The sequence below is a fragment of the Dendroctonus ponderosae genome, unplaced genomic scaffold (genome assembly GCF_020466585.1).
Source record: "Dendroctonus ponderosae isolate FM_Combo_2020 unplaced genomic scaffold, Dpon_F_20191213v2 Dpon_F_20191213_8, whole genome shotgun sequence".
Classification (NCBI taxonomy): Eukaryota; Metazoa; Arthropoda; class Insecta; order Coleoptera; family Curculionidae; genus Dendroctonus; species Dendroctonus ponderosae.
The window spans coordinates 2,487,182-2,497,317 of NW_026019016.1; the positions used below are offsets into that span (position 1 = coordinate 2,487,182).

Genomic DNA, 10,136 nt, shown 5'->3' on the forward strand with positions numbered 1-10,136 from the left:
TTTTGTATTATTATTCGCTTATAGCGAACTCCGGATATAACGAACCAGTTTTAGTTCATTTTTCAAGTTCGTTATATCCGGACTCAACTGTATTTTAAATGCTCAAAAACGCTGCTACTTCTAAACAACGCTATTTTAAAAGGTACGCCAAGAAATCGACATAAAAAAAATAATGCAAGCAAGAAAAATGTCGGAGCATCTAGCTAAAAACATGGATGATAGTAGTTTGGATAGCAAATCAAGTAATGAAAATAAAGACACCGAAAGGCCAACGATTGTGGAAGATTTGTCACTTGGGGGTGTACCGCTTGGCAAAAGAAAGGACCTCATTCAGCGCATTATGGAGCTGATGTTTGACCGCCATCATTTGCTCAGCACCCAAATACATCAAGGGGTTTTACAGGGTAGCAGGTACGCGACCAAATACTTTCTACACATTTTCCAGTTAGTGTTTCAAGTTGCGTTGTTGACAAATTTTCAGCTGAAAGCTGAAATATGCAGGTGAAGTTAGGAAAAAACGCCCATTAAAGATGCTTATGTATGATACCCTGTGAATACCGTCATAAATTCTAGCTAGTAATACCTTCTGCAAGAATGTTAATATTCAAAATACGAGCTCTTGCAATATGCAAGATGGACCGTACATCCTAGATTTTAAAATAATAGGAATAAGCTAATTTAATTAAATAATTATTTTTTTTAGGGTAAATTTAAACGATAACGTGGGAAATTTCACCGAAAGTGGCAACACTTGCCAAGAAATCAACCCATAATTTTTTATATTCTTCCATACTTCCGGGAATTGTAAATTTGATCAAAAACATATAAAACATTAAATTTACGTTTCCCTCGGTGGACAAGTAATAGAAAAAAGCGACAATTATCGCGTCACCGCCAAAACCTTGGGAGAGAATATAAATGAAGGCGGGACTCGAATTTTTGAATTTTTTTATTGCCACTAATCGAAGCGAAGCTTTACCGATAGTTCCGTTTAACAATTTATCTTCTTTGGCGTTTATAAAACAGATCATGTCGCAATGAGGTCATGTAAACCTCCCCTACATAAATTAATCTATTTTTGCTTCAATTGATTTAGCGAGTTAATGGAAATTGAAAAAATTATCAAAAACCTACCCTGGTCAGAGTACATGAAGAAAATGAGGAAGTTGTATTATAAACATCGAGAGTCCGAACTTAACAAAAAATGTACGTATATCTTCACTGATAAGAGAATGCAATATCAAGAGGACCTTCTGAAGCTTAGAGATAAAAGTCGTGATATTAAAGACAACGATATGGGAAAATGCATTGCTGACATGAGGCCACCGTAAGTGTAAAAATTTAAAATCTAAATTGCCAAGCGTTTTAAACCACAGTCCCTGGGAGTGGTTTTAGCACTTATAATTCAATGACTATAAAATTATTTCATATCCTCAAATTTTTCCTATTTTTACGCCAAAAAATGTATTGCATTAAATAATAGAACCAACGAAAAAAAAATTAATTTATGCTGTGTTATAAAAAGTTTTTAAAGAATCTCGTAATTTTTCTAGGTTTAATTTGTCTATGAAATGTCAAGAAGCCGGTTACCAAAAAAGTCTTCTTTCTGAAGGACACTACATTAAACGTGAAACAAATATACAGCGAACCGAAGACAAATCGAAGAACATTAGCGACCAAGACTTCGTTTTGGTACTGAAACAAATTGTAAATGAGTGCAATATTCCGCCGTATTACGCCGATTTTTGGTACCAAGAATGCATTGGGCATCATTTTGTTGATTAAAAGATTGCAAAAGTTGGAATTCTACACAATTATTACATTCTTTCAGTTCAGAAATTGATTTTTTTTACATATTTATGTATGGCCATGATTTCCCAAGCGATATTTTCGGTTTTTAAACCATAAAAGAGCCATTTAGTTCTCCATCCAGTGCAGATCGATGGAAAATTCAATAATTTTAATGAACGCCTTGCACCGTCACCATCAAATCAATAAAAAATAAACCCTTGGCAACGCCGCCAGTTGTGTTCCCCACAGAATATCCCCCCAGAGATGTTCTGTGTTGTTGCCCGGAAGTACCGCCGCGCCGTTTCCTGTCCCAGCCATGAAGTAGCCCCGATGTTGCCACTCCCGTCCTGGGTGTGTCCCGCCTACCAGTGTTGCCGCTCTCGCCGTGTTTGCTCCGTTTTCCCAGGTTGCTTACAATATAATTGAAATAATACATTATGCAAATAGGCATACATTTCAGTAACACTTTGTAGCATCTGTTAGAGGATGTCGAAAACAATTAAAATTAGTCGAGGTTTGGCTAATAGCTGAAATTGATTTCAAATTTTGGAGCTTTTACTCTTCTCAATAAAAACTTTTAAATGAATTGATTTCGTTCACCTATTTCAGTTTTTTTTGAAAAATTGTCTTTAGTCAATTTTCACTGACGAGGTTTAAAAGAAGTAATGTAACAACAAATAATAACATTTGTAAACAAATATGAATGCAATTGTTAGTATGGCAAGAAAAGGAGTTTAAGGTTTTAGTTCTCACTAAATAAAACCAAATTTTATATAAATAATTGCGTATATGTACAAAAGTATTAAATTGCGTTACATTGTAATAAATTATGTCTTTAAGCCAAATTCTTATCCTATTTTGATTTCAATAACACAGCCTGTTGCATTAACGTGTTCGCATCTGCAGTTAGTCTAAACTTGCCTCAGGATGCGACTACAAATTATTCTACGTGAAGGCTTTTAAAGTATTAGCAATTGAAATTTTTCCCATTTGAATTTATACACATTTACATTTCCTTTCTTATGCTACATTGTTTTCAATGTTTATCGCCGATGTACATTTAACACTTTTAACTAAAATGTAATAAACATTGCTGGACTAATTGGTATTTAAGCCTTAGCTTGATTTTCTATTGACTGGCTGCAGTTTAATAAGCTAATTTTCGGATCTCTCACATTTAAAAATATTTGAACTCTCTCTATAAATTTGATTTGTTACTACCCTAAGCCCAGGACGTATTTTGGCACCTGCATTGTCAGTCTTGGTATCGACATTATAACTGAAACACTAAAAAAAGTTATAATTAGTTTTATATTTTATTTAAATCCCCTGTGTGACCTAAGGTAAGTTTTGATTAAAACATAACTAATTGGGTAGTTTAACGTATTAAAGAAGAGTTAAAAGTGCATTGTGTGTTTTAAGCAAGCAATGGAAAATTGGAAGTTGATTAGCAGTAATATTAAACAGATCGAAGACAGAGTAAGTTGTTGGAACAGGACTTTTTAGGTGAATTTGGAAGTGGATCATCGAGACTTAGGCGAATAAAGTAAATTAGCTGCAGTGAGGAAAGGAAGATTAGTTTAATCAAATTATCATCTTCTTAAATTTCTTCATTCGGTATAATAAAATAAATATGTCCGCGCATTTGTTAATATCGGCACTAAATTAATATGAATAGGTAGTTAATAAGTAGCAAGCATAATATTTAAGGTCGACAACAAATGATAGGAAAATCTGTATATTATACATACCTTAAACGCCAATGCCAAATGTGTTGGACAAAAACGTCCTGGATTCCTACACCAGACTATAATAAAAAGTTATTAGTGGAAAATATATTTACAAAAGCGATAAAGTTTCCGTTGGTTAATTTCACCAGAACCGTTCGAATTTTAAGAACGCTTAAGATTCGATGTATACGTACGAGACAGAAATGGTGTTGTAGAACCAATCTCTCCATGTGGTGGATGTTGAATCTATTCGCGATTCAATAGATTGGCATAAATTCTTGCGGTCGTGAGAACGTCCCGAATGTAAATCGCATAGAATTTTCTTCTTGCATTCCATATCGCACATTGGTCTTACCGGACTAGCTTTGAAATAATACCTGAAAGATAAAGCTTGCTGGTCAGCTGAAGAAAATTATCAATTATATTTTAAAATTGGATTATTCTGGTGCGTTATTAAAGTGTGAATTGTTTCATATGATTGATACATTTTATTCATATCACTTACTTGTAAAACAACTCAAATAATTTGGGGTCGTTGGTCATTCGTTCTACAAAATCATCCCAATCTCGAGGTCTTAAAGAGTCCATCCCGAACGATTGTCTCGCACTGTACAACTGAAACCAAATCGGGTATCCGTAGATGTTTGCCTCCTTTAGATTCATAGTCCAGGTTTCATGATCAACAACTGCCTAGAATCGACAATTAAAACCGTAAAACCTCAAAGTAAATCGGCTTTTTAATAACATTTCAATATATTTCAAAGTATTCAATTGGATTTATTTATGTCTTTCCCTCTATTGCCCAAAGGGTATTTTTCTCGTTATTAATTTCTCAAACCAAATATTCCACATATGCAAGATTAGATTTAAGAATTGTTCGAAATAACGTCGGTTTTTCGCATGATTGAAAGCAAATTGACAAAACGTGCATTCAACTTAAATTTTGCATACAAGTTTAGGTAAGGTTTTCAATAAATTCGCTCTTTAACAGGCTTTTGAATGGCAGGATTCTTATAAAATATGAGAAATTTAAAAACCGTAAATTACTTACCCGAGTTGTTTTGTCATGATCTCCATCCACGTAGTAAATGCGGTACCCTGGATTCAGATCGTAGTAAGGAGATACTGACGGGCCAACATAAGCGACATTTATCGGTCTGGCTAAAAGAGACAAAAAAAAACTTTACTTGATATAAACGGAGTAATTAGAACGAAATTAGCTGCTGATTTCTAGCTACTTAAAGCAGAAGCTGTGGAAAACTTGGACAAATAATACAGTTTATATAAACTTGTGCCCTTAAGCGCGTCTTTTTGAGAGTTTAAGGAAAATAAACACAGCCATCAGTTTGAAAAATTAGACAGTTTTTCTACTGCAACTATAAGACGCCCACATTTTTGTCTTTAGCCTTCAAGTCAAGGTGATAAAATTGTAAGCGAACAGAATTGGTGAAAATAGGAAACAAAGCGAAGAAGAAAATAGTTTATTTGCATTTGAAAAGTACTCTCTTAAAAAACGCTGGTGCTTAAAACTGGTGCAACAGATTTATCCCTCCAGATGTGTAGAATTATAGATGACAAACAAATCTTTGTGGAAATTATCAACAATTATTAAGCGATTAAAAATCAAAATTTTCCACATTTTAATAAAACATTTTTGATATTATCAACGCTGCAAACAGTGTAATTCCACACGAAATTTTTGTCACTTTTTGGCTATGCTTTCATTGTTAAAATACTCACATTTATGATACGGGAGCACAAATATCGCATCATTAAATGTAAACAAAGTATAAAACAATTAAATGTAGAGATAAAATAATGCAATTTCATGCATAATTTTTCCAAGTTTTTCAGTAAGTTTTTTGTGTTTCAGGTTTTAATCGCGTCGTAAAAATGCAGTTTATGTAAGCGCAACTAATTTTCGTTATAATTATGCGCGTTTAAGTATGAACTACCATATCGCAGAAAATGATTCGCACAAAAATATGCATCAATTAAATAAAATCGACTTATACGCGCGGTTTGCAGAGTTTAATACAAGCAGATGGGCAAATTCTTCATAAATGATTTATGTTATTACTATATTATATACCCATACAATACAAGAAAGTTTCATTGAATTTTACTCAGTGTGTGCACACATACATCGATCCATTTACTTACCTAAATCTGTATGATCGTAAAACACTTCAAATTCATCATAGTGAGTGTGTCCAAAAAATTGTGAAATAATTGTGGATTCGTAGCGACTAATAATGGCATAATAATTTCTGGACCAAACTTTTAAACAATCTGAGTGACCTGGTGGAATATGGCCTGAAGAGGAACAATTTAACATTATCGAGTCTTCAGACACAAATCGACTATTTCAGCTCACCAATCACATGCACTTTTTCGCCATTGAATTCAGCCGATTGTAGCTCATAAATAAACCACTGCAGCTCAGTAGCTGGATCGGTACTGTTTAGAAGTAGCCACCTACACACACAAAAAATCAATTTTTTACTAATACGATAATAAATATACAAAAATGTTTAATAAAATACAACTGGCATTAAAGTTACAACGCTATAATTAGATGTGGGCTCACCAGTTCTTGTTATTGCAATAATTCATGTTCAGTGAAATGAGCCTAAATCCAGGCCTGACTAATACTGAGTAAAACGCTCCTCTTCGGACTGTATTGCTCACGGAGCTCGGTAACCATTTGCGCCATTGAGCATCAAGTTCATCATAGAGCCAAGCGATGGAACTATCGGGATTGCTTACAAAAGGTGGAGGAAAGCTACAAATTAAAAAATCATCTGTTATAATTGCTCCAAAAGCTCAACGCAAGTGCTGCGAGGATAGTTTGATTAAATTAAATGCAAGAAATCTAGTGGCAGATTTTTCGTCAATTATGGATTGGAAATGTGCCGACTTAGTCCTGTTTCCAGCTTCGTTCCTCTATCGAAAGTATTAAAAAAAAAATTGCAATTGCATTACCTGTTTACAGGAGCAGCTTCATGATTGCCTAAAGCTGGAAATATCGGTATGCCTGGGAACATAATCGACATTTGCTTGACCGTTTCTTTTAGAATTTTGATATTTTCGTCCTTTGTCTGATTCCATATGTCGTGAGGTGGCAAATCTCCCGTCCACATAATGTAATCTATATCCTTCAACAATAAAATGTTAGAAAGCAATTCTGATTTAAAGAGCAACATTTGAAAAGATCAATCTGGGAAGCATTTTCCTGTATGTCCATTCAATTTCTTAAATATCGAGCACAAAATATCACTTACAGGGTGAGTATCTTGTATGTGTTGCAACATGTTGTCGACGGTAATTTTGGGAGTATCACACTTCCTATAATCACCCCATCTGAAGCACAAATTTACTTGCATTAATTAGCCAGACAGTTTTAAAAAAAATGTTTTCGTTATAAATGTGATTAAAAAATAACATACTTGCCAGCCGCAGATTCTTTTGTTAGAGCTTGTCCGTTGGTTAATCTGCAGCAAAGAGGCTCTGAACAGTCTGCGTTTGCACCTTCCATATAATAAGGATCGTAATGGGTGTCCGATATGTGCAAAACTTTGAAAGTTGGGGCATTTGCCTATAAACAAGAACAAATTTACAATGCTTTAGTTGTACTAATAGCAAATATGAAAGTTCGGAAGTCGCAAAAATTGCCAATTTTGGCCCGCTCAAAGAGTAGTATCTAAATATCTACGGTGCGTAAAAAAGATACGTAAAATATATTGGTTTAAGAACTGCCTTAACAAGAATAAATATAAGTTTACAAAGTGTATACGCGTATAAATAAAATCATCCTGACACAGGCAAACAAAATACTCTTAATATTGAAGATTAAAAAATGTCTATTTAAAGTGTTAAGAAACTCTAATAATTGCCTTACTAGGAGCTAAAAATAACCGCTGCAGATACTGGTTCATTTTGAATTCAATGAAAACGCTTGAAGTGGAAAGTCAATTCTTAGGAAAATCGTAATTTTTGAGTTATTTTAGCCTGTAATTAGTCTGTGGTATTCATTAAAACTAATTTCTTTTAATAATTCTTCTAATAAAATTAATTTCTGAAATACCTTTTTATTCTAACGAATTTTCGGAACCCTGTATCAAAAATATATTAATTTACTTTAAGTAACAAGAGTTGGACATTTAAAGTGAGTTGGGTATTTTACCCACTTTGTTTTCATGCGTCATGGTCTCTTTGAGGTCCTTTTGCATCAAATTCTTTGTTCAAAAACTGTTTTAAACTGTTGAAAATGTGTTTTGCAGAAGTATTTTTTTCAGTATAAATCTTATTTACACACTTACTTCTGGAACGTTTGGTTCAACAACTGGAGGTTTTGGAACTGGTGGAAAAACCACTTCCCACTCATGGTATGGATTGTAGACATCGCCACAAGCATCTCCAATTACAAAACTGCAAATTTCATCTGGTCCTGAAAAGACCGAAAATTCTATTTAGCGAATGTTTAAATTGTGTTTTCGCCGCACATAACATAATCAGAATCAGTTCTAAAGGATAGTCACACAAATATAAATTTGAAACAAACTTTTGGTGATTTTTTAAGGAAGTCTAGTCTAGGTTTAGCTGCTTTTTTGTGTTTGCTTACCAATATTCACTTTTCCCAGAACGTAGATCACTTCACCAGCGAATAGCTCGGTTATTCCTTCACACACTCTCGAGGATTGGATTTTTAGATTGACACAAAATTGGTAAATGGTCTTTTTTATTTCCTTCTCAGATTTTCCCGTTTTGGTGTAATGTTGAAGCAAACCAGCACCTAAAGTAAAAAATGTCGGTTTATGGATCCATACACAGGGTGTTCCCTGAATATACCGACTTTAATGCCAGTAGAAAGTTTTGCTTCATAAACATATGCTCGGGAACACAACCTTTACGAACAACAACAATTTTTCCAAGATCTAAAAATGGCAATAATTTACGATATTTTCTTGTCTTGAATATAAACGGTGAATTTTATGTATTTGGCATGTAGAGTAGGTTTTGGTATAACTTAAGCACGAGTATTTCTTGCATACAAAAATCATGGTTTATCGGAGTGCTGCTTTGCAAACTAACAAAAGCTTAAAAGGTAATTTTCGCATTCAAGGTTATACCAGAATATTCTGGTTTGAAGACCATTTAAAAGTGTTCTCGTATTAAATTAAGAAACGGTCAGACGTTTCCGACAAAAACGACTAGAGTTTTGTATCTTCAGAAAGCAAAGACATCAAATGAAGAGAACCCACTGAATTTACAGCGAAGGCCATCCACTAAAAATTAGATTAAATCGCGTTTCTTTATAGGAATACTGAAGGTAATAGATATTCTGGGTTCACTTGAAATGTTCAATTTTTACTATATTCGCGAATTTGGGTTTACATCCCTTTACGGATGATGCTTTAAGATTATATGAAGTTTATGTACGATTTGAAAATGTAGCAATCGATGTTTGAAAAATGGAAAGTTGAATTGATAAACCATCATTTCCAATAGGGCTGCAAACTCTTGATTGGCACTGAAACCAGCGACTTGCTTGTAGTGCCGCTGTCTTAAGTGATTAAGCACGGTAGGAATGTTAAGAAATTTCTGCCAACGCAAATCCCAACAAATTCTTCAAATACTGGCGTAATTTTCTTGTATTAAACCGAGCCGGCCACTTTATAGTAGAACAAACCTTGGTTAATAATTTTGTTAAGTTAACAAATTTTTCGTATTTAAATATGTTTGCATGAAATTTTTCATTTTGTTAAATTAAGTTCGCTTAAAGAACGTCGGTTTTCTATTTTCGAGCACCAGATCCTGGGCCACAGAACCATAAAACTGTGTCGATTTTAGCTTCCTTTGGATCAAAATGGAAAAATTGCTCAGAACTTGAGCGGTTTTGGGATTTGCTTAATCAAATATCGAGAACAAAACGCAAAAAGTCTATGTTCTCTCACCGCTTTTACCGTGAAGATGAAAAGAAAGGCCGTGATTTTCTTGAAATGGGAGTTTTATATTTATTTATTTATAAGACTGCATAAATAAGACATAACTTACCTGCCCGACAAGCCGTGCATGATACTTTAGACATGACAGAATTCTCAATTTCAAAGGCGACCTGCTTTAAATTTAACAGTTTCAATGCTTTGTCCACGAAAGGCGGTAAGTGGGACGACTTATCTTGATCCAGGCCCCACAAGAGTCTGCCCTGCAACAAAAAAAGTTTAATAAAATTAAAAAGTTCAGCAAAAAAGCTTCGTTTGGGAGTGACTTTCATAAAGGGAATACCTACTTACAGTACTGCCATCAGCCGTCGGTGGTAAAGTGTGATTTTTTATTAGGGCGGTTAATAATGGTATGTTGCTTTGTTGTAATTTGTAATTCCAATCATCTCTGAACTCTTCTTCTGTCTGCGCCAGTACCACAGTTTCGTCGTTTTCTGCCGTAATCGTATATCCTACCGGAGTCGCTAAAATATATTTTTAAAAATATATACAATGATATAAATGCATGCAGAAATTTAAATTATTCAAAAGTTGAGTTCATCAAGGATTTCCTAATAGGAATGAAGCAGGTAGCTATGGAATAAACATTCAACAGTATTAAGTAATGGAA

General features: G+C 34.1%; 2 protein-coding genes and 1 long non-coding RNA gene across 8 annotated transcripts in view; 2 read left to right on the forward strand and 1 right to left on the reverse strand.

Moving 5' to 3' along the window:
- The window catches only part of LOC109544926 (unconventional myosin-Vc), a 4,031-nt gene extending 2,192 nt beyond the window's left edge, over nucleotides 1-1,839 (forward strand). The window contains exons 3-5 of the mRNA XM_019915352.2: nucleotides 143-411; nucleotides 1,097-1,327; nucleotides 1,554-1,839. Coding sequence (XP_019770911.2) covers nucleotides 143-411; nucleotides 1,097-1,327; nucleotides 1,554-1,785 — 732 coding nt within the window. The 3' untranslated portion in view covers nucleotides 1,786-1,839. The remainder of the gene's footprint in view (nucleotides 1-142; nucleotides 412-1,096; nucleotides 1,328-1,553) is intronic.
- Nucleotides 1,840-2,558: 719 nt separating this feature from the next.
- Nucleotides 2,559-10,136, reverse strand: part of LOC109544875 (sphingomyelin phosphodiesterase) — a 16,347-nt gene continuing 8,769 nt past the window's right edge. For 3 of the 6 annotated variants that reach the window (XM_019915287.2, XM_048669030.1, XM_019915286.2), the window contains exons 3-16: nucleotides 9,818-9,990; nucleotides 9,579-9,729; nucleotides 8,146-8,316; nucleotides 7,844-7,971; nucleotides 6,971-7,119; nucleotides 6,806-6,884; nucleotides 6,507-6,679; nucleotides 6,112-6,306; nucleotides 5,899-5,999; nucleotides 5,685-5,837; nucleotides 4,573-4,682; nucleotides 4,027-4,211; nucleotides 3,716-3,898; nucleotides 2,559-3,078 (exon numbers count right to left, since the gene is read on the reverse strand). In XM_019915287.2, coding sequence (XP_019770846.1) covers nucleotides 3,009-3,078; nucleotides 3,716-3,898; nucleotides 4,027-4,211; nucleotides 4,573-4,682; nucleotides 5,685-5,837; nucleotides 5,899-5,999; nucleotides 6,112-6,306; nucleotides 6,507-6,679; nucleotides 6,806-6,884; nucleotides 6,971-7,119; nucleotides 7,844-7,971; nucleotides 8,146-8,316; nucleotides 9,579-9,729; nucleotides 9,818-9,990 — 2,021 coding nt within the window. In that variant the 3' untranslated portion in view covers nucleotides 2,559-3,008. Of the gene's footprint in view, nucleotides 3,079-3,542; nucleotides 3,899-4,026; nucleotides 4,212-4,572; nucleotides 4,683-5,684; nucleotides 5,838-5,898; nucleotides 6,000-6,111; nucleotides 6,307-6,506; nucleotides 6,680-6,805; nucleotides 6,885-6,970; nucleotides 7,120-7,843; nucleotides 7,972-8,145; nucleotides 8,317-9,578; nucleotides 9,730-9,813; nucleotides 9,991-10,136 lie in introns of those variants that run through there. The other 3 variants (XM_048669031.1, XR_007282112.1, XM_019915289.2) reach the window with 3 other exon arrangements.
- On the forward strand, nucleotides 3,046-3,646 carry LOC125505348. Its single transcript, XR_007282113.1, has 2 exons — nucleotides 3,046-3,134; nucleotides 3,214-3,646. It is a non-coding gene; the product is annotated as an uncharacterized LOC125505348 (long non-coding RNA).